The sequence below is a fragment of the Echinops telfairi genome, unplaced genomic scaffold (genome assembly GCF_000313985.2).
Source record: "Echinops telfairi isolate 266 unplaced genomic scaffold, ASM31398v2 ScPeMD7_31;HRSCAF=116, whole genome shotgun sequence".
In the NCBI taxonomy this organism is placed as follows: domain Eukaryota; kingdom Metazoa; phylum Chordata; class Mammalia; order Afrosoricida; family Tenrecidae; genus Echinops; species Echinops telfairi.
The window spans coordinates 30,976,240-31,000,366 of record NW_022103928.1 but is presented as its reverse complement, the minus strand read 5'-3'; the positions used below and the strand labels follow the sequence as shown (position 1 = coordinate 31,000,366).

General features: G+C 48.7%; 1 protein-coding gene across 1 annotated transcript in view; it reads left to right on the top strand.

Annotated features, from left to right (window-relative positions):
• The window catches only part of EEFSEC (eukaryotic elongation factor, selenocysteine-tRNA specific), a 315,381-nt gene that overhangs the window by 132,437 nt on the left and 158,817 nt on the right, over positions 1 to 24,127 (top strand). The window contains exons 4-5 of the mRNA XM_030885558.2: positions 2,935 to 3,031; positions 6,464 to 6,628. Coding sequence (XP_030741418.2) covers positions 2,935 to 3,031; positions 6,464 to 6,628 — 262 coding nt within the window. The remainder of the gene's footprint in view (positions 1 to 2,934; positions 3,032 to 6,463; positions 6,629 to 24,127) is intronic.

Genomic DNA, 24,127 nt, shown 5'->3' with positions numbered 1-24,127 from the left:
GCAACCTCTTCATTAGCAACATGGAAAGAGGAGGCTCGGGGAGACGGAGATGTGTAACATGGCTACTGAGAGTCCTGGCACTAGAGTCAAATGGGGTATGTTTGAATTTGACTCTGTGGTGTATAGGCAATGACTTGGAGCAAATTAATTCTCCTCTTTAAGCCCCAACCTTCTCATTTAAACAATGCGAACTCCATAGTGTTGTGCTTTGGGCCTAGCTAAGTAAATTATTATAGTTATTGTGGTTGTTATCACTCAACAGAAAACTCCTTATTGTATAATGTACATAAACTAACAGGATGTAGAATTGTGTGCATATTTTAAACAAAACAAAAACATAATCCCTTGGCAGTGCAGAGAGAGAATTATTGGTGGGATTATGGGTTATTTGTTTTCTCTTTTCTATGCTGTTTTTTAAGATCCTGACAGCATTACGTGGCTTTTAAAATTGAAGTGAGAAGTGTGCACTCATAGGAAGGATCTCCTTCTAAAGAGAAAGTGCTCTCGTGGTGGGATTTGTGCTGTCCCAGCAGGAACGCCTCATTGAGACATGGGGGCGGTGAAGATACAGTCCAGGTGCATCCTTAGGAGATTTTTTGGATGCTAGTACTTCTGGCGTCTCTCCCCATGGCTGAGCTGTTTCTGGATTGCCCTTTTTAAGGAGATCTTCTATTCAGAGGCTGAGACCAGGGATCACTGATATGGGAGGGGCCTAAAGATTTAGTTTAAGATCTGAGAAAACCCTTTTAAATTTTGTTGTCAATTTAAAACATCTGCCTTTAAAAATTTTTTTTAATCATTTTAGTGGGGTCTCTTACAGCTCTTATCACAATCCATACTTCCATCCATTGTGTCAAGCACACTTGTACATATGTTACCATCATCATTTTCAAAACATTTTCTTTATACTTGAGCCCTTGGTATCAGCTCATTCCCCCTCCCCCCACGAACCCTTGATAATTTATAAATTATTATTTTGTCATGTCATACACCAACCACTATCTCCCTTCACCCACTTTTCTTTTGTCGGTCCTCCTAGCATTTCAGGCTGGGTGGGTTATTGTGGGGTGAAGGGGGGTCCCCAACTAATCATCACAGGTCTGGTAGGTGCAATTGTACAGCGATAATTAAAGATTATAGTAAAGTCATAGAGAGCATGAGAGGTAGAGGAGAGATTGGAATAATGGAGTCAGACACAATTTATGGTAGCATGCTCACCTCAGCCCCTGCTTGGTGGTCCTCGTGGGGGGAGCCCAGCCACGAGAGCAGGAGAGAGCCTTGGGAGCGAGAGCAGGAGAGCCCCTACTTTATTGCTAACCAAGGGTTATATCTCATTAAGAGGGCATGATTACAGGTAACCACACGTCACAGGAAGGGGCAGTACCATAGGCATACACATCGTGGGAAAGGGATGTATGATAGGCATAAGTATGACAGGAAGGGGATAAGCTAGGGGTGTGCCCATAGGAATGGGAAGGTCTAGGGGTATACATGTGACAAGATGGGTGGACCCTAGATTCATGATGGCAGCCTAACCTTGGTCATCCTTGGGCGGGTTTGACCTCTCTGGTGTCTCCTACAAGGAGACAGACAACTACTATCCTTATCAGAAGGGAGTGGGCCCTATTTGTTGTGGGATAAACAGCAGTGACTGCTTGCTCTAGATGGCTGATAGCTCTTAGGGAGAATGACCCCTGATCTACTCCTGATGACCTCCAAATGCATAGTCATTCCCAAGCAGCTATGTTTGGCATATATTTGGGGGAGACAACTTGGGAGAAATCCTTCTGTTTCCCACAGGTTATATGTCAATCATTAGAGGCATTTTATGCCTTCCTTGCCATCAATTTTAGATCACTTGTTGTTCCCTTGTCCCAGGGTTTGTTGGCACCCCCCTCCCTTTCCCCTGCCTCCGCCTCTCCTGTGTCCCCCTGGAACCATCAGTCCCATTGTTTTCTCCTCCAGATTGTTTACCTTAGCTTATCTTACCCACATAGACAGCTAGCGACAATAATGAGCACAAAAGCGAGACAAAGCATAACATAACAACAGAAACCAAAACAGCAACAATAACAACAGCAAAAACACCCAACAGCAGAAAAAGAAAAGCCTATAAATAATTCCGGGTCTGTATGTTGACCTTTATGAGTGTTTTCCAGTCGAGTCTGATTGGGTACCACACCCTGGCCCCCAAGTCTATTTTTGGTATTTCTTGGGGACTTGTTGCTTTGCTCCCCTTGGTGCTCTGTTGCACGCCCTTAGTGGTGGGCTCAGATTGGGCACAATTCCCACACTGTGCCTCCATTGTTGTCCCCCGTAGAGCTGTGTGTCAACTTGGGATGTGTCTCATGGTGGGACCGGTCCTAAGGTCCTCTCTGTGCGTTGATTGCTCCGAGGCGGAAAATCATCCTTGGGCCTTGGTGGGGCAAGAAGTGTTCCACACTCTCTCCTTCCTTCTTTATTTGCTCCTGTGTGCTCTGATCCAACACACCCCTCTTCCCGAGCTGCAGCTTCACTGCTGTCCTCTGAAGTGCATTCTTCTGGGTATGGTGGTGGTGGTGGGGTGTCCACATAGCTGGGATTGGGGCCAGCCCTGCAGACCTCTCTGCTGCTTCATGCCAGTGTGTTGCATTCACATCTTGGCACACTGGGTTGAAGTCTGGTCCCTCTCTCCCTTTCCTGTAGCGATATAAGCAGTACCCTCCCCTTGGGTAGGTTAGTGCCCTGTTCCCCCACTACCCAAGGGCATCTGCCTTTTGAGGCCTATATTTCCTCTCCAGCAAAATGTAAATGAATGAGACTCTCCTCCTGAGGCACTTCTGGAGGGGTTCAGAGAGATACCCAGTAGTACGTGGTCATTCACCATTGTTCCATAGACATATTTTGCCCTTGCTAATAGTCTGCAATTGTGACAGGGGTTGTTTTCCATTGTAGGTTCCGAGGGGCACCGATTATACCTGTAGCAGCCAAGCCTGGAGGACCAGATGCCCCTGAAACAGAAGCTCCACAAGGCATCTCAGAGCTTATTGAGGTACTTTCAGCTTGACCCTGGCTGCCCTCTGGCCCCTGCCTTAGCAGATGCCAGTATGTGCCACTGTGCTCTGAGAGAGGAAGAGAGGACCAAGTCAGGCCAGAACACCCCACGTTGGTTCTGTTAGCCTTCCTCCATCACCTTCCTTGAAAAATAAACTAAAACAAAAAATCAAAGGACCTTCAGGAGATGTGAGTTACTCCCTCCCCAGATCCTTCATTCACAGACAGCAGCTCCTCCAGCTGGGAGGTTACTTCGCGCCACCCACCCCACCTCTTCACGCTGCACTGGATCCTTGCCATATGCTGGCCCCAGGCCAAGCTGGGTGAAAGAGATGTGTAGCAGGTCAGAACAGCTGATGTCTAGTGGTCTCAGTGGCTATGCACAAAGGGAGGGAGGGAGCTCAGCCATCGAGCTAGGGGCCCAGGGGGAGCCAGCAGAGAGTGGTCGTGGCAGGGACACCACCCAGAGAGGTAACAGTGAGGAAGAGAAGAGTGGTGCTCATTGGTTGGGTGTCCAGGGAGGAGCTAGATGCCAGTCTTAAAAAGTCTTGGCGCTACCTCTCATTGTCTCTCTGATTTTGGGTGAAGGATTTCATCTCTTGCTTCTGTTTCTTTACCAATGAAGCAGGGAACTGTCTTAGTTTCTTTGTGCTGCTATACCAGAAATGTCACAAGTGAGTGACTTAAATGAACAGAAATTAATTTTTTTTAACTCGTTAGGAGGCTAGAATTTCAAAATCAGGGGTTCTGGCTCCAGGGGACAGTTTTCTTTCTTGATTGCCTCTGGAGCCACAAGAGGGGGAAAAGAAATCAAGGAGCAGGTGGGGGGTAAACTAATTGGGTGGGGCAGGTGGCAGGCTGTTTGATTAATAGTTTAAACTATTGAATACAAAGTTGATCTGAAATGTAAACCACCACCTAAATTTATAGTAAAAAAAACTAAAAAAAAAACAAATAAATAAATAAAAATTGGAAAAATTGAAAAACAAAACTCAAAAACCTTCAGCTTACACTTATTACCCAATTACAAAACCACTTCTACATTTTAGAATGTGAAATTCGTGTACCAATATGTCTTAGTTTGTGTTTCCTAGAGGAGCGCGCTAGATACCAGTCCAGCCACCAACATGTTTAACTGTGAGGTTTCTACAGGGGCACAGAGGAGGCCTGGTAGGTTTGTTGGATAAGTATTAGACTGTGAGCCACAGGTCCACCCTGCAAATCCATTGACATCTTCTTGGGAGAAAGATGAAGCTATCTTCTCTCATAAAGATTTATAGCCTCAGAAACCTTGTATAGCATTGCTATGTGTCAGAATTGACTCACTGGCATGAGTTTGGTGCAAAACCTGAGACATTTATAGGTAGATATTGATGAGATTTAGTTCAGGGATTGGCTCACACAATTGTGGAGCTGGCAAGTTCAAAATCTGTAAGTCAGGCTTCAGGCCAGAGACTTCTGCAGGCTGTGTCTCAAGATTTGTAGATAAGATAACAAGAAGAACTCAGGGTCTCAAGTGAGTGAGCCCTACCAGAGTAGCATTTATGCTGAAAGTGAACTGGGCCTCTGAAGACACTTCCCTTTCAACTGATTGATGGATCATATCAGATTATATCACTGAAGGTGATTACACCATGTTACATTACATTATAATATAGAATAGCAACCCATCCCGTATCTAACCAAACCACAGAGAATCATAGCCCAGCCGAGTTATATGTAAAATGAACCAGAAGAGGAATAGAATATTGACTTTTACCTTGTAGAATGGTTGTGAGGGTTAAATGAGATAATAAGTTAAACATTGGAAAAGAGTTATATTAATATGGCTCTGATGATTATGTGTAAGCCCTACATGTGTTGTCATTGACATGCTCATTGGGCCTGGAAGGCTTAAATTACTTACCCACATTCCACTGAGGAAGAATCTAAGATTCAGAGAGGTTAAGTCACCTGCCTCAGACATCTAAATGCACAAATAGTATCTTAATGCATAAATAGCAGGCCCGGGTTCAATCCAGGTGAGTTCTTGGGATCTGCTTTGCTGTCCCCTTGGACTGTGAGCTCCACAGCCAATGTGCTGGACTCTGCTTGGGTTGACTGCTGACTTAGCCAAACAAACACCCGACATTTTTTGTGTGAAGCCTTTATTACTTTGTCATTGGTTCCTGAGAGCCCTGGTCTGGAAGCAGAGGGCGATCTGTAAAAGTACAGTCCACAAGGATGCTATTGTGAGGGATGTTAACAGACCTTTAAGGAGTTTCTACATAAATCTCAGACCAAAGCCGATCATTCGATCTCTAGTCTTTTCCCAGATGAATTGTTATCACAAGACTAAGACTGTGGAATGTTCGTTACCACCACTATTTGATGACCAATCCCCTTTTGGAATCAGAAAGCAGCAAAGTAAAAGGCAGACTGCATGTGAAATTTTGGCGTGCGTGTTGGTGATTAAGTCCGACAGCATCTCGAGCACTAGATGGCATAAGGAAGATGGGCTTGTTGACGTTGGAAGCAAATGGAAAGAGCCAGAGGAGGAGGAAAGGCAGGACTACCCGCAGCGGTGGGCCAGAGCACTGACACGCCTGCAGAAGTTGGCTGGAACTTGGAGCAGTGGCCCATGAGCTGCCCTGGTTGGGAAGAAAGGCTTTGTACTTCCTTGCTCTGGGACCCAGCAGCCCTGGGGCTGCCCATAGCAAACCTAGGCAGTGGCCCTGGGAGCAGCCCTTCCTCTTCTCTCCCTGGAGCTGCTAGTCACTTGTCTTTGGCTCAGGTCCAGTGCCAGGTCGTGGAGGTACTTGTAAGTGCTCCCAGCCCAGGGGAGGACAACAAAGCAGGTGACCACAACAGAGTATGCCTACTGTGGTGGTGGCTGAGTACATGCATAGGATAGAAAAGCCCATATGGAGAGGGGGTGGGGTGCAGAATGACCAATCTGTAGCTGGAACCTGGGCTGAGGTGGGAGGTGCTGAGAGAGGAGGCCCCAAAGTACTGCCTATTCTGAAGGCATCAAGAACTGAGAAAGCACCTGATTTCAGGATCGATATGCCAAGGTGAGAAAGCATATGAGGTCCAGGATCAATCTGCCAAGGTGTGTTCCAGCAGACTGCCTCTGGGCTTGTGTGGAGGCCTGCAGACTGCAGTCAGCCCAGCCCGAGAGGACAGGGACTCTGCTCCAAGAGCCCCTTTCCTTTCCTCAGCGGAGCGAGCTGAGAGCAGAGCGAGGCCAGACTTGTGTCTGATCAGGGAATTGTCCTGTTCGGCACAGCTGGCCTGGATTGCCAGGGAGTAGGTCTGCAGCTGGCGCTCCCCTGGCCTATATGATACACCGAGGGACCACAGCCTCTTCCCTCTTCTGCCTTCCCGTCCCTGCTGTTCCTCCTGACACGTATGGCCCCTGTGGGTGTTGCCACCAGTCTCTCTTTTCCAGCTCCTGAAGTCGCAGATTCCCATCCCAATGAGAGACCCGTCAGGACCGTTCCTCATGTCTGTGGACCATTGTTTCTCCATCAAGGGCCAAGGCACTGTGATGACGGGAACCATCCTCTCGGGCTCCATCAATCTCGGCGACAGTGTTGAAATTCCTGCCCTCAAGGTCAGTCTCGCCCTATCCTTCCTTTTGGCCTTTCTGGCATTGGAGGACCACAGTCCCTTGGCCCCTTCATCGGCTGCCCTGCTCTCCTGCTGCCCCGCCCCTCAGCTCCACCCTGCTGCACATTCTCTGACACATTCTCGCTCCACCATGATTGCAACGTCCACTTGTTGGCGGCCTCCGCAGTAGGTGTTCCTGCTAGATGAAGAAGCTCAGGCTCCAGGAGGGGAAGTGGTTACAAGATCCCACAGTAAACAAGTGAGGTGCCCTGTGCACCCTGCATTTCTACAATCCCTCGGTGAACCACGGAGGCAGGTACCTGGGGATGTATTCCCAAGGACCTTCTTCTGACCTGGAAGGACCGCACGTTGAAAACACGTGGAGTTTGTGTCATCGCCGCGCCCTGACTTGAGCTATCCAAGACTCCTCCCGAGCCCCACAATCTGCTCATGATCCTTCTCTCTCGGCACACTCCCAGTGACCCAGCGGGGGTCTCTCTCTCCCTCCACCTTCGGGCACCGTAGCTTTTTTGGCTGTGATTTCAGAGGTATCTAGTGGCTTTGACACTTGTGTACCCCATGAGCTTCTCTTGTGGCTTTCTAAAAGCTTACAGCCTCACTGATTGCCCTTCTCCTCCAGGGGAGTTGGAGGGTGGGACTGAAACTAGTTGGAGCCAGTGAGGCTGCATTAGGGTGCTGGGGTCTTTAACAGGGACAGGGCTGATTGGTGGAGATACTTTTTTTTAATCGTTTTATTAGGGGCTCATACAGCTCTTATCATAATCCATACATACATCAGTTGTGTAAAGCACATTTGTACCTTCATTGCCCTCATCATTCTCAAAACATTTCCTCTCCACTTAAGCCCCTGGCATCAGCTCCTCATTTTTCCCCTCCCTCCCCACCCCCTCCCTCATGAGCCCTTGATAATTTATAAATTATTATTTTGTCATATCTTGCCCTGTCCGACGTCTCCCTTCACCCACTTTTCTGTTGTCCATCCCCCAGGGAGGAGGTCACATGTAGATCCTTGTAATCGGTTCCCCCTTTCCAACCCACGTTCCCTCTACGCTCCCAGTATCGCCACTCACACCACTGGTCCTGCAGGGATCATCCGCCCTGGATTCCCTGTATTTCCAGTTCCTATCTGTACCCAGTGTACATCCTCTGGTCTAGCCAGACTTGCAAGGTAGAATTCGGATCATGATAGTGGGGGCTGGTGGGGGGGGGAGCATTTAGGAGCGAGAGGAAAGTTGTATTTTTCATCGTTGCTGCATCGCACCCTGACTGGCTCGTCTGGTGGAGATGATTTTTTTTTCCATTGCTCTACAGATGATAGGATTCAGTGCTAACTGGGAGCAGCTACCTGGAGTGTTGACCTTTTTTGAGATGATTCCTGAAGCTGTCTGGCTTGCTGGGTGGGGCATCTGAGGGACAGGAGGCCAAAGGAGCGTTGTGGATTCCATGCCTGTCTGTGCTTAGTTTGCCCTAGGAAAGGGGACACTTCAGGGATTACAGTATGCCAGAGCTCCCTAGGTAGAGGGGAATTTGGGATTCGAGTCTTCCCGTCCTCTGATTTTATGGTGATGTGGCTATTGCTTCCTCCTGGAGCGACAGTGCTCTTCCTGACCAAACAGGACCGATCAAAAGAAAGGCTTCTTTTCAAAGCTGTTCTTTGGCTAGGTGCCAGGAGCTGTGGATGTCATCAAGAACCAGGATGCAAAGCCTTGCTCTTCCGAGTCTTGGGGTCTCCCCTGTACACTGCAGGTGATGAACTGCTCTTCCTCTGCCCGCGGCAGGTCTCCTAAACGTAGATCATTTGTTCTGGAAAAGGACCATTTAAAAATCCACTGTAAGCCAGGAATTAAAAGGGCAAATTCTAAAAACTAAAGCCTAAAGTTATGAAAACAAGATAAATTTATATCTATCTGAGAAAATGCCATGGCATCCGTATGTGACTACTTTGGCTACACCCAGACCACAGTCTCAGCTCCCTGCCATCGAGTTCATGCCGACTCCCATCCAGCCCACAGGACAGGGTAGAACTGCCGCTGTGAGTTTCTGCCTCTCAGCTAGCCTACAGGACAGGCTAGAACTGCCACTGTGGGTTTCTGCGACGGTAGCTCTTTCTGGGAGTAGAAAGCCTTATCTTTCTCCCACTCAAGGGAGGAGAGTTCATCTCCATATCTTCCTAAGGCCAATTGCCATGAGGCAGAGATCACACATGCCTCCACCGTCCCTTCCTTTTTGAAAACAGTATGATTCTTCACACATCGTATAATTCAATAGCTCAGTCACATCAAGAATACTCGTGCAATCATCACCACAATAAATTTTAGAACATTTTCTTCGTTCTTGTACGCATTGTTATTAGCTTTCCATTTCCCCCCAGCCTCCCCTGCTGTACCCCCAAGGAACTATTAGTCCAGTTATTGTCTCCATAGATTATTTGCATATCCTAGATTTCATACAGAGCAACATTAAAAAACAACAAACTAACAACAATAACAAAGTAAAGCAAAAATCTCAATAGAAAAGAAAGCAGAAAATATTAAAAGCTAAAACAAATTTAAAATGGACCAAAAGGGAAATCAAATGATAAGGTGTTAAATGTTAACCTAATTACACCCACAACCATCCCTTTCTCAAGGCATTCTGTATGATGGCAGGCTGTTCACAGCCCTGGTCTGTAGTCAGAGGTAGAGTCACTGGAGATTTCCTCCATGTGGATTTCCCCTTCACGTGTTTGTTTTTCCTTTTAAACAGAAACAACTTTATGGGTGAAGGGAGACGTCGGACAGGAAAAGATATGACAAAATAACAATTTGTAAACTATCAAGGGCTCATGAAAGAGGAGAGCGGGGCGGGAGGGGAGAAATGAGGACCTAATGCCGGGGACTTAAGTGGAGAGGAAATGTTTTGAGAATGATGAGGGCAATGAATGTACAAAGGCGCTTTACACAATTGATGTGTGTATGGATTGTGATAAGAGTTGTATGAGCCCCTAATAAAATGATTAAAAAACAACAACAACAACAAAAAAGAAACAACTTTAAAATATGTAGGTCAAAAATGAGAGCAAGTGATAAGATATTACATTTTAACCTAACTACATCTGCCACAATTGACTTTACAGAGCTCTGTCTATAGCAAGGTTAATCACATCCCTCAACTATGGTCAGAGGGGCTTCATCAGAGGTTCATCCAGGTGGGGACATTGCAAATGGGTTTTGAGTTTCCACTGTCATCCATGACCTTCAAACCAGATATTCACAATTTAAGGTCTGACACCATTCCTTCCTTCAAATTTGGATTTATTTACAATCCTTGGATCACACAGGCTGTTTTCCCTAACATAGACCTCAGTGGGCTACTGTGACCTGGTGTCTTCTGCTCTGGGAGCAAACATATCTGAGGCCTGGGGAGAGGAGCTAAGGGTTAAGAGACTGTTGGGAGAGGCCTCTTGGTGGTACCTGGTGCTCGAGAGAGAGAAGGTGTACGACTGACGATTTGGGGCAGCAGTACTAGGACGAAGAGTATGGCGGACCGTTGAGGTGGGTTGGGCAGCCATGGCCAGCTTGTCGGGGTGTCTGAGGGGCATATTCTGAAGCCGAGGCCAATCTTATCTTCCTTATACAAGTGGAACTTGCTGGTTAGCATCCCCCCTACAGGTCTGGAGTGCACATACAGATGTAAAGGTAGATCTGTTGCTTTGGTGCACTGTTTTTCCCCAGCTTGCTTTTCAGCCCTCTCGGTGTCTGCTAAGCAACCCTGGAGACACATTGGATTGAGTAAGCACTGGGCTTTAACTGCAAGTTTGGCAGTTCAAACTCACCAACTGCTCCACAGAAGAAAGATGAGGCAGTTTGTTCCTGTCTTAGAAACCCTGTAGACCTTCATTCAGCTTTCAGTAATTCCTCTCGGCTACATTGCACTTGATCACATCCCACCGGGTGCCAGCGATTTTAGATCACTGTGTTCCCTTGTCCCTGGGTTTGTTGGCTCCCCACTTCCTTTCCCCACCTCCCCATCTCCCATGTTTCCCAGGAACCATCAGTCCCGTTGTTTTCTCCTCCGGATTGTTTATTTTCCCTATCTTATATAATAGGTCGAACATGATAGTGGGACAAGAGGAATGTAAAAGGAAATAGAAAAAAGATCTAGGAGGCAAAGGACATTTATAGAGGTATAAATACAAGCACATACATATGTAACTATATTTCTATATAACAATAGGGACATAGATCTATGTACTTATATTTATATGTTAAGTATTAAGGTAGCAGATGGACATTGGGCTTCCCTCAACATGCTGCTCACCTTTCCGACAGAGCCCTTGGAAGCTCTGTCCTGTAAGGCTGCTGTGAGTTGGCAGTGGGCGGTGCGTGCTGCTGTGTGGAGGCAAGGCTGTGGGGTAGAGCAGATGGGGTCCAAGAAGACCGAAGTCCTTCATGAGAGTGGGCCAGTTCCTTAGCCCCTCTGAACTTGGCCCTTCCTGAGAGGAACTGTAGTGCTCTGCGGCCCCTCTCTGCTTACCAAGGAGCTGAGCTGGGCTGAGCATGAACAGGCCTGCCTGGGAGTGCCGGGGCCGGAGCTGCTCATCCTCCCCTCTCCTGTGAGAACGGGCCTGGGGTGCCGAGACTGGAAGACCATGCTGTGGGGGATGCGCCCTCCTGTCTCCGGCACCCAGGGCAGACCTCAGTCAACGCGGGAGCAGACACTCATCCCAGGACAACCTTCCCCAGGCATCGGAACGTATAAAAACACATTTCAGAGGAGGTCGGGCTTCACAACTCCTTCCGACCTCCTCCCACCCCTGCCTCCGAGTTGGAGGCTGGTGCCTATTGGGCATGGGGGGCATTGTGGAGCAGGGGCTTTTCAACCGGACGGCTTCTCCCCAAACACAGTGACACCCCTGTCAGATTTCACTAATAGACTCAGACACCTCTGACCGCTTGAACTCCCTCCGAGGCAGGGCACAGCCATTCCAAATAAACAGTCGCATTCCCTTCCTGGCCTGGGCTGGCCTGCCGGAGCCTGTCATGCCCAGCCCCTGTCCCTGCTGCCCACATCCATCTCCAGCTGGGGCTGATTAGTGAGCAAGGAAATGTTGGGGAACAAGGAGTGAAGGAGCACACAAAAAAACCCATTTAAGCCCCACGATGGGGGAAACTCCTGCCGTCCTGAGGTGCGTCAGCGTTCTGCTCAGGCCGTGTGGCTTTCTCGGCCGTCAGCTGGGAAAAGCCCCTGGGAAGGCTCGGGCCTGGCGTTGCCGACAGGGAGCGTAACGAGTGCAGAGCTCCGAGCCCCGCTTTGCCTTTCACATGGTCAACTGCAGGGCTCGGACGTATTGGTGATCTCTTTGGGGTCTCTCGGTGGCCAAGCAGGGAAAACATTTGGCTAATAATGGTTTTCTCCCCCCGGCCCCCCCCCCCCCCAAATGGTTTTCTCCGGGCCTCTGGGCCTCCGGCTTGGCGGGGTGGCACATCCGAAAACCACTGTCAGAGCCAGACCACAGCGGCAGAGTCGGGGTCGGGGTTCGGAGGGGCCAGGCCGGCCATTTGCTAACTCTGTGGCCACGGTCCGTCTCACAGCCTCCCTGTGCGTCCCGAATTCAGCGAAGGTGCTTGGTGACCCCTGTGCCCTTGGCTGTGTCCAGCCTCTGGAGGAGGATGGGCAGTGGTGTGGCATGGACGGGGTCAGGGCAGGCCTAGCTCCTGGCACTTAGGGGCATACAGCAAATTTTACTACTTGATAAGACACATTAGGGTCATCTTTTTGTTCTAGACCTCTATTGTGGGCCTTAGTAGTAAGAAATAGCTGCTGGGATAGGGAAGCTACACCAAATGAGCGATTCAATGGAAAGATGTTTTGCAGCCCCTAAGTCCTCGTTCTGAGATGATTGACAGACCAAACCCAAACCCAACTTGCTGCCGACAAGTTGATTCTGACCCACAGCGACCCTACAGGACAGACTAGAACTGTCCCTGTGAGTGTCCGAGATGTTAGCTCTTTACAGGAGTAAAAAGCTGTAGCTTTACTTTGCAAAACGGATGGTGATTTCCAGCTGCTGATCTTGTGATCGGCAGCCCAACGTGTAACCCCTATGCCACCAGGGCTCCTCTTTTCAGACTTTGTAAGTTTCATCGACATATAATTCATGTCATCTCATATAATTCAAGAGTTCAGTCACCCCGAGAAGAGTGCTACACTCCTCCACAGTCAGTTGTAGAGCATTTTCTTTGTTCTTGTGCTCGCCCTATTCTTAGCTCCCCATTTCCCTCCATCCTCTCTTGCCATCCTCTTCAGGAGCCATTAATCCAGTTACTGCCTCTAGATTAATGTATCCTGGATTTCATAGGCATAAAAGCATCGAAAACAAACAAAAATGAACAAGAATAACAAAAGTAAAACAGATTAAAAATCTCAATTGAAAAGCAGAAAATGTTAAAAACTAGACCAGATTTAAATGGATCAAAAGGAAAATCAAACGATAGGGTGTTACAGTTTAACTCAACCGCATCTGCAGCAATCCACTTTGCAGTGCACTCTGCATGCTAGCAAAGCTATTCACAGCCCCGTCCATGTTCCGAGGGGACTCACCAGGGGCTTCATCCACGTGCAGTTCCCTTCACTTTTTACATTTTCAAACCAGGGCTCTTCTTGAGGACAGATAATAGATAAATCCGATGCTTGTTTGGTGGTTGGCACAGTGACTGTAGCCCTGGGCTCAAACATAATAATTGCGAGGATGGTACAGGACCGGCCAGTGTTCCGTTCTGTTATATAACAGTACCCAACATTTGGTGATAAAACTTATACAGAAACATCCATAATTTGATAGAAGATTCCTTCGCATCAAGTCCATAGTAAAATTAATTTTCCAAGTTATTTTTTAAAAACCTACAAAAGAAAAAGGAAATCAACTATACAAAGTGCTCTTCTTCATGCCTTGTTGCCTTTGTGCTTGGAAGCCCAGTGACAAGGACAAGATAAGCCCGTGACACCTAGAATGGCCTGCAGACACTGCTCGTCCTGCCCTGCCCTGCCCTGCCCTGGGCCCAGTGGCTTGGCGTGCCCTCCTCACCATAGTTGCCAAACACTCACGTGCTGTTTCTTGAGGTGGAGCCTTTGCACAGCTGTTTCCCTACCTGGAATGTGTTCACTTGGGAATTCATTTGCATCCCTCAAACCCGGCTCAAGTTTCACCTGCTTCTGGTGAAAGCGTTTGTGACATGTGACCTGATGCATCCATGTCCCAGCTTTGCCCTGAAGCCACAGTCTTACTCCTTGGGTACCCTAACCCTGCTGCCATCTCCTACTGTGCGCAGCCCTGGGGGTTAGGGACGTCTCCTCTCCCTGTGCTCTCAGCACTCACCCTCGGCCTGGGCCCCAAGAAGCCCCCCACCCCAATAAAAAATATTTGCTGAATAAAATTGTGGGCAAAGGTCACTGAGGCAAATAGATAGGATTTGTTTTTTAATAAGCTTTTGATTCAGAAGTGATCGTCTGAGTGCTGCATACGGAGTAGCTGGCGCTGTCTCGGGCACAGCTGGGGAAACTCAGCTGGGCAGCTGGCGTTTGAGAGGCCCGCATCTTGAGGGCTTCATCCATGAGCAGCTGTGGTGATGTGCCCCATCTCAAAAGCCGGCTCCTTCTACAAAAAAAATCAAGAGCCCAGGGAGACGGAGCAGCTTTCCCAAACCTCCTGGTAAAACGAGCACTTGCAGCCCAGCTCCCTCTGCCTCTGTGTTTCTCATCGAGGAAACACAAGGCATGATCTGTATCCTTAACTATTTCCTGTTTCAGAAGATAGACAGTTTTTTGCTTGTTCATAGATAAAGGGAGGAAGGCTTTGGCAAATTTGATGTTTTCCTGGTAGCTTGTTTTTCTGCCAGTTGAAGCCCCAGTGCCTGCTCGCTGTGCCACGCGGCCCTGTGCTCCAGCTGCACGGAGCTGGGCCGACTCCCTAGCTCAGGGGAGCTGGTGGCCGGAACAGTCTGCACATGCGCAGAGCTGAGAGGAGAGGCGAGGACACCCAGGGAGATTCTGAAAATGCTCGCAGGAGGCCATGAAGGCCCTGAGAAGATTCGTTGGCATTTGCATGTTGGCAGTCTTCTGGAGAGACACGCTGCTGGAGGCCTGTCCCCACGGCTTGTGACCACTCCCGTCCCGCGCACCCCATCCGACCCAGGCCTTGCTGTGACCTCGTTGTGTTGGTGTTGTTGCGCTCCCATCCTTCCGTGGGGCCCCACTGACCAGAGAAGGTCAAGGTGCTGTGCACAGCCTGGAAGGCAGATCCTGAGTTGGTCTGTGGTCGCCTCTCCTGCCTCAGAGTCTCATCCCCGAGCCACGTGCTGTCACTGGCAGTGTGTTCAGCAGGGCTCCGGCTGTGAGTGTCACCTCCAACCGATAGGGACCCCATAGGACATAACAGAACTGCTCCATCGGGTTTCAGAGATTAAATCTTTCCAAGAGCAGGCTCCCTCGTCTTCTTCCCATTGACTGGCTGGTGGGTTCCCACTTCCGACATTTCAGTTAGCAGCTACGTTCTTAACGCAATTTGACTGAAGTGTGATGGGACTTTTTTTTTTTGCTTAAGTCACTAAGATGACAACTTTTCCCCTTCTTCTGAACACCAAAGAGAGGCGTGATGTAAGGTTTGAGAGGGCAAGCAGCCATCTCATTCTTAGCCTCAGGTGAACACAGGAGAGGAGGGTCCACAGGAAGTAAGCCTGCCTGTCCCGTGACATGGGTGCCTCGGGCTCTTCCCCCCACTGACTGTGGGGGCTCAGCCTTTCCCTCTCACAGCCTCAGCTTCCTCCCGGGATAGACCCTTGCAATGCGCTCGCAGTCTGACTTGCATGAAGAGATTGTGTCTGTATCATTACTGTTATCTTGCAACTCTGAAGCAGTGGCCTGGGCCCTGCTTGTCTACACATCTTGGACACTTGGGCTCGGTGCGACTTTGCCTCTGCCCTGCTTTTTCCTTGGCTTGAGCATGGGCGTCACGTCTACAGCCAAGTTGCAATATCCTGTTGTCTCCGCAACGATGCTCAGCTCAGGAAGGACATCAGAGGCAAAGGCAGAGATTGATGGAAGAGGAGGCAGGGACTCAGAACATCCTTGCTCTCTAAGTGCTGTTGGCAGACTTCTGTTTAGCCTCCCAAAATTGCAGGACGCTGCCTCTCTCCAGACCCTTTCCCCATGGAATTCCTCAAGCTCTCTCACCCCTCCATCTCAAGTCAAGTGTATGCTTTTGACACCAGTCCCCATTGAGTCGGCTGCAGCGAGATGTGCCAGTGCCAACTTGCCCTTCAGAAGACCGGTCTCCTCTCATTCCTTTGTGTACGAGACTCCGCCGCTTCAGGCTGACAGGGCTGGGGCTGGAGCCCAGGATCCTGACTGCTCAGCTCTCGGTGGCAAACAGGCGGATGCCTGGGCTCAGGCCCCATTCGGCTCTAGGATTCTCTCAGCCCAGCATTGAATGGCTCTCGGAGTCCACAGACTGATGGACAGCAGGGCTGGAAGGCTAGGGAGTGAGTGGAGTGTTTGCTGAAAGCCTCCTGAGGGTCGAGCCCACGTCTCAGACCTGCATGAGCTTTGGCCACTCTGTGAGGCACTGCTCTTATGATCCCTGATGATAAAACAAGTCAGGAGAGAGACACACAAGGTGGTTGAAAATCTCCCCCAGTGTGTCAGTTAAGAGCTCTAGATTCAGCTCTGGCACCCAGAGATGGAGCAGGCGCCCTGGTTGCCTGGGTGGGTGTGGGCAACCCTGAGCCCTAGGCAATCCCCCCCTGCCCCCTGCCCTCCTTACGCAGAATGGTCTTAGGGACCCTCAGACGCTGAAGCTGCTGGAACTGATTTAGAGGCGCCGCCTTGTTCTGCTTTGTCCTCCGGAGGCTCAATGAGCCCTCCTTGGAGAGGCTGGCTGGAATCCCCGAGGTCAACCTCGGGTCGATGTCTGAGCAGCGGGCAGAGCCAGCTTCTAGGCTCAGGGTGGACCTGTCAAGGCAGTTGTCCCTGCTCCTACGAAGTGCCAGTGGTTCGTAAAGCCCTCCCCCTGGGCAAAGACCGCTCGCCTGGCCAGCTGAGGTCATTATGTCAAGGAAATGCCCACTGTAGCCCAAGTGGTGTCTTCTCCTGGAAGGGTGACAACGGGGTGGCTGTGCAGCCCCCTGGGAGTAGTCCTGCCCCACCTCGGAGGAGGGCAGCCTACATCAAGCTGCCAACCGACCTGGCCATGCTTGAGTGAGTTTTGACCTAGTGCCTAGTACTGGTGTGGCTTCTAGAACTGCTCTTCAGCCCTTGCTAGGCTGCTTCTAACACTTTCCTGGTGATCTTTTGCCTGAATACATAAGATTTTGGGGGGGGGCGGGGGAGTACCATTCTCTAGATAGGATGACCATTACGAGATGTAAGCCGTGCCCTCCCCACCTGATGCCTGACCAAAGGCACATTCCGTCCTTTGCAGCATAGGATGCTATCCTGCAGAGATGAAGAGCGGGCCAGTAAGCCCTGTTAGACCTGGATTTGAATCCCATGTACTTGCCCTTTCTCCTTTCCTACGAATTTGGACTAGTGAGTTTAGCATCCTCTGAGGGCTAATACGGGTCTTATTTCACTACCCGGGTTATAGTAAGTACTCAGTGGGCCTGCGCTATTATCATCACCCCCTTTTACATCTCCACGTGAAGCCTTGGTCCTCTGACACCTTCGACCTCATGCCTCATGGCGAGAGAGGTGGTCAGGGGGCACCCAGGGTTGCTAGGTGGCAAGTAGGCATGGAGGTGGCCAGGGTGGGCCTCGGGTGAAAGCTGCCTAGAGTGAGAGCCAGAGTCAGTGTGGGTCCTGCCCAGAATAGACTCGGGAACTTACAGATCCCCTAGCATACCGTCATCACACTGCAGGTGGTTGTGTGAAAAACCCTTCTCATTAATAGAAGATTTCTGAGTGAAATTGAATCCATGTTATTACTTCCAGGAACGGTGACTTGGTTACAAATGAGGTTTTTGGAATGCAGTGGTGTGGCACACACTGGGCACTGTGCCAGGTGAGATCCCTGTCCCTATTGGGACATCTCATCTGATACTGAGTCCTGGGAGGGCCTGAGCCTGGGCATGCGATCTCAGCCATGTACTGCCAGGCCAGGAAGTCTTCACAAGAGATGGATTCTCTGGGAAGTGGGGAGAAGATGAGCTTCACACACTAGTTCACTCCTCAGTGGTCACATGAGCTTCTGGGGGAAGCTGACTCAGCACAGGGGACCTGTCACAGATTCCGAAACAGCCCTTGCCCCCAAACACTGCCTGTAGCCCCTGTGGGTGTTGTCATTTTCCTTTGCTTAGCTGTGGGCGATGATCTCTTTGAATGTTAAGTGCTTGTCAACAAAGAGGCCTTGGAATGTGCTTTGGCTGTGAGCCTGAGCCCTGACAGGCCCTAAAACAATGGGGTGCAGCTATCTAGGGACCTAAAGGCGAGGTCTCACTGTTAGAAAGTGGGAACCCAGCCAGGGTCAGAGCACCAATTGGAAATGGCTTTGGTGCAGAAAGTGCTTGGTTAGTGGGACATTGCTGTTAGGCTCTGTCCAACCTGAGTGTGGGTGTCACTTGGCCCACTAAAGATGACCTATCAGAAGTACAGGGGGAGGGGCGCTGCCAGAGTGGCTGCTGGAAGAGCATCTCTCCGCCCATGGGTCCACACACTAGTCCATCCACCCCCTGGTCAGTTTGTCCATCTAGCCAACAAGTTCTTATTGTGCAAACCCACTGATGTTTCCTTTTGCCAGGCCTAGTGATGGGTGTGAGGCTGAAAGGCCCCGCCTCTGCCCTTACAAACCCAAACCAGCACTGATACTCAGGGCTGGCGAGATAATGCAGTGCTAAGTGAAAATGCAAGGAGCCCCTGTTCAGAGTATTGTTAAATATACTACAATATGAAGGTTTTTTTACCCCTTTATTGTCTTTTCCAATTTGCTATTTCATGCATAGGAGTCTTGGTGGCACAGTGGTTAGTCCTGGTGGCTTAGCTGCTAACCAAAAGGTTGATAGCTTAAACCCACCACTCAGCAGGAGAAAAATGTGTCTGTCTGCTTCCAAAAAGACAACAGGTTGGAAATCCTACGGGGCTGTTCTGCTCTGTCCATGAAGGCCATTTTGAATTGGAATCAACCACTGGATTTGATATTTAATATACATCTAAGTAAAGATAATTGAAATGTTAAATTATTGGTCTGAAGATTATGGTTTATATATATTATGTAATGTCTGTTTAAAATGCCCATATAAGGATATTTAACACATGTGTAGTATTATCAAAATTATACAACTCCTATCAATCATATTACATAGGTATTTGGTTCTTACCAGAACAGTGGACACACTGTACAAAACTAACTCAACTGTTTCTCCATTTCTTAATATAAGTGCATATCACCAACACTCTGCATGTGAATCAACTGGAAGTGGCTGGGACAGGAAAGCCAGGGCTTCCTGTGGAGGATGCTCTGAGTGGGAGCTTAGAAGCAGAGGAGGTCCACAGGCCTAATGGCATATGGCCAGAGAGCATGTTTGCTTCTGCGTGCGAAGGCAATCTTGCACCCAGGTATTAGACATGAGATCCCTTCTAGTGGCCATGTGGGATTGGAGGCTCACAGATACCATCCTTCCCCACCAGTAAGCTCTCTTGCCTGTCCAGCTTGTGAGCCCAGCTATCTGGCTCTGGCCCCTGTTCCAGCTTTCACCCAGAATCCCTTCACTCCATACTCTCTGGGCTTGGGCTCCTGCATCTTGCCCAGGGTTAGAATAAGTTACTACATGCAACCTTTGCTCTCGCCTTGCCTTCCTTTGACAGTGAAATTCTGGGCTTAGCATGGTCGAATTCATGGTTTCTCTAACTCAACTGGGCTTGGGGGTGGGCTGTTAAGAATCTGGTCGGATGCTTGTCGGACGTTCCTGAGTCAAGATCCCTGAGTCTCAGTCAACAGGGACAGAGAATTGTTTTCAGCCACCATTTTAGTAAAAGCCAAGGAGGTTTTCCGTATCAGGGAATTTGAGAAAACCCTGGGCAGAGTTTAGCAGAGTTCTCCAACTGAGTCGGAAAAGCTTAGTTCAGGTCCTTGGTTTGTCAGTGGGGGCGTGACCTTGGTCGCTTAACGTCTCTGAGATGCGTTTCCTCATCTGCAAAAGCGGGTTAAAAACTGTGCTTACTTAACAGGGTGATTAGAGGAAGTCAAAGGACAGTTAGAAAAAAGTGTCTTGCCATGTTCATTCATCGTGCAGCAAATCTTCTGCTCCAACTCGAGTGCGTCACTTGATCTTGACTGCTGCTTCCGTGAGCATTGATTGTGGATCCAAGCAAGGAGAAATCAATCTTTGCTCCGTTTAGCACGATGCCATTACCTATTGACCCAGTTGTGAGGATTTTGGTTTTCTTTACATTAAATTGTAATCCGTAGTGAAGACTGTAGTCCTTGATGCTCATCATCAAATACTACAAGCCCTCCTCCCTTTCCGCAAGCAAGGTTATGTGATTTGCATATCAAAGCTTGTGAATAAGCCTGCTTCCCAACCTGATGTCATGTCCTTGAGAGTCCTTAGTTACTCTATGTTTAAGCGCCAGTTTTAGCTTCTCTTCTGACATCCACTGTGATCTTTTCTTTCTTTCCTGTCTTTTTAATGACCTTATGCTGCCTTCATGTATGATGTTCTTGGCATGATCATGTCATCCCAGAGCTTATTAGATCTCCTGTCATTAGTGTTCAATGCATTAAATCTGTTCTTGAGATGTTCAAGGTCGTGTTTTAGCTCTCCCAGACTTGTTTTAATTTCCTTTGGCTTTAACTTGAACTTATATATGAGCAATTGATGGTCTATTCCCAGTTGGCCCCTGGTCTTGGTTTGGCTGCTGATAGTGAACTGGACTCTCCCCACAGATGGAGTCATGTTGATTTCTGTGCAGGTCATGTGTGTAGTTGCTGGTGGGCTAGTGAAGGAAAGGCATTTGTGATGAAGTCTTCATTGGTCCTGCAAAACGCTCATGTGATATCCAGCTTCGTTTCCATCACAAAGGCTATATTTTCCAACTGCTGTTCCTTCCTCTTTGTTTCCAACTTATGCATTCCATTCTCCAATGATTATCATTGCATCTTGATTGCATGTTTGATGGATCCAGAGTGAATACGTTGGTAAAACTTTTCAGTTTCTTCATCATGAGCTTAATAGTTCATGCATAAATTTTCAACAATAATTGTATTGAATGGATTTTCTTGTATGTGGATAGATATCACAGACCTCATTGTACTTCAGAATTGATCTTCAAATGTCCTTCCTTTTTTAGGATGATTGCAATGCCATTCCTTTTGAATGTATCATTCCGGACATAGTAAACCATACAACTGTCTGATGCAAAGTGACCAATACCAGTTCCCTTCAGCTCATTAATGACTAGGATATTGTTCTTTATGGGTTCCATTTTATTTTTGACAACTTCTCATTTTCTCAGATTCACACTTCAAACATTCCCAGTTCTAATTACTACTATATGTTTGCGGCTGCTTCTTTTCCTTTTCCGTTGTGCTCCATTAGTACATGCAGGTCCTGATGCTTTACGTCATCAAATCTGCTGCATAGACCTCTTTAAACAGTTGAAAAGCAAGAATTTTACTTTGAAGACTAAGGTGCACCTGACCCCAGCCAGGATATTTTCATTTGCCCTCAAATGCATGTGAAAGTCAGACATTGACTAAGGAAGATTGATTAGAATCGATGCATTTGAAGTATGATGCTGGAGAAGAATGTTGAAAGTACTATGGACTTCCAAAAAACCAAATTTATGTTGGAAGAAGTGGAGCCATGATGTCCCTTAAAGGCAAGGATAGTGAGGCTTTGTCTTCTGTACTCTGGACAGGCTCTCAGGAGAGACCAGTCCCTGGAGAAGGACATCCTACTTGGGAAAGTGGCGTGGCGGCCAAAAGGAAGGCCTTCACTGAGATGGATTGGCACAGTGGCTGCAATCATGCGGTCAAACATAATAACTGAGGATGGCACAGGATCAGGCAGTGTTTTGTTCTGTTGAACATGAAGTCGCTGTGAGTCAGAACTGACTCAACAGTACCCAACAACAGCAATATGTCAAGTATTAGGCAGGCAACAGGGGACCTGTTGTATTCGGCAGGCAATAGCGGTAGAGGATGAATAAAGCAGGTCATTTACTGCCATGCCTTTCTTATGTGCTGCCGTTGTGTGAGTTCAAACCACCCACCTTTAGGTTAGCAACTGAGCACAAACCATCTGTGCCAGCCACGGGCCACTTTAGGGTAAAGCGAGCCGGGATGCGTGGGATGGGGTGCTGCTTTAGACCAGGAGCACTGTTGCTGAGGAGGTGATATTCCAGTTGAATCTTAATTACAAAATAGATCCGGCCATTCAAAGTTCCAAGAGTATTACAGGCAGTGGTAACAGCGAGAGCCAGATCCTGTCATGGCAGCCGGGAGAGGCGAGAGGAAAGCAGAGGGGAGAGGCAGGCAGGAGGAGGTCGGGCCATGGCAATGAGTCGAGGTGTGATTCTACATGCAGCACAGCAAGTGCTCGGTGAGGATGAGCTTCCTTTCCTGTGGCTTTAGTCAGCAGGGCCTGCTGGCCAGGGTGCTTCTCGCCGCCCCTTTCCAGTTCCTCCGACTTGGCACCTCAGACAGAGGCAGGCCGTGTCCCCAGCCACAGCCCATGGTGAGTCCCCGGACAACCTGGCAGGTCCTTGGTTTCTACTGTGACCTTTTTGTTTGTGTTTTTCTTGTTAAAGGAAGTTGTATGTTTCGTGAACACACATAAAGCCAATGCACTACTTTAAATGGAATAGTTATAATTCTTTTAAGAAAGAAAGCAATAATGAAAGTATCATAAACATTGCTTTAATTGTTCACAGGCTTCGCCTTCTAATAGTCACCAGGAAAGGGCAAGTGAGATGCCTTATTAAAATAAAGACACTTGCCTGCTCTGGTTTGAAGTTTTGTGAAACTGCTTCATTATAACATGTTCTTGTTTAAAAATAAATTCCAGCTATTCAAAGTTTTTTTTCCTTCTTCATTCTTTTCAGAGGTATTTAAATAGGCCAGTTCCAGGCGAGGGTAATTCAGAGTCTGCTCCAGGCTTTGTGGGCTGTTGCGCTGTCTGTAAGTACACAGCTGCAGGTCCCCTCCCAACCCCGCAGCAGACAGCAGAGCCTCCTCCTTGGCGTGCTGTTAGTGACCAGTCCGCAAAGACGTAGAACATGGGTATGTAGCTGAGGGTGGGTCACTCTTCTGTGTGATTGCAGCTGCCTGTGTGCAGCCTTCCCTGCCTGGCACGGTCCTTCCCCGATACATGCACATGTCTTATTAGGCCCTTTGAGGCCAGGGTAGTTTGGAAAGCAGAGAGCATGGAAACTCACTTAGACTGCAAGTCGCTGTTGGCTTCTTAGATTTGAGGTGAGAAGAAAGTGTGAGTGTAGTTAGTGGTTCAGGCAGGTGGAGGGGAACTGTAGGTGCAAAGGCCCTGTGGTGGGGGATAGCTTAGTGAACTTGAAGAGCTGCAAGGAAAGCATTTGGCAGGAGCCCAGTTGATAGCAGCAGGGTAGGAGTTGCCAGGAGGCTATGAGGTGGGTGGAACCAGCCCATGTTGGGTCTCCTGAATTGGAATCAGGCCAGTGTACATTTCTGAGGACCTGCTTGGAAGTTGTTGTCCAGGCAGACTGAAGGGGGCTTGATTAGGCTGGCGGCAAAAGACAGGATTAACAGGATAGTTGAGAAATATGCAATTAATAAGATGCAGTAATGCATAAACATAGGGAAGGCGAGGAGGGCGAAGTAGGTCAAAGTGGACCCCAGACCTCTGGCGTGAGTGACACGTTGACTGGTGAATGGTACACAGTTGGGGAGAGAGCCACAAGAGAGCTGGAGCCGGGTGTGCAGGTAGAGTGGGGGGAGGGTGGGTTGGGTTTTGTTCTGAGTAAGTTTGAATTTGGGGGGGCATCTAGTTGGTGAGGTCTCAAGGGCAAGAGTCTGTAATTCAGAGGATTTACCTTCGACACAAGGAGTCCTGGTAGGGTCGTGGCAAGTAGTGGGCTGTGATCAGTAGTTTGAAACCACTGGCAGCTCTTTGGGAGAAAGACTAGGCTTTTCTCTCCATTAAACAGTTAGAGTCTCAGAAACCCACAGGGGTCGCTGTGAGTCAGCATTGACGCGAAGGCAGCAAGCTTGGTTGTGGGTTTGGACCATAGACACACAGCGGGATACTGGTGTTGTTAGCCTTTGCAGTCGAGGCTTCTGGCTCGAAAAGTAAAAATAAAAAAATCAAGATTCAGCTATTTAGTCTAAGGCAGTGTTTCCAAAGTGGGAGATTATCCCCTACTCCCCCCACCCCCTCATCCCCCCCACCCCCCGTCAGAGGGCACTGGAATGAAGCAGATACTTACACTTTATCTGGATTATGTGCTATAGTATAAAAGTGTGTGTGTGTGTGTGTGT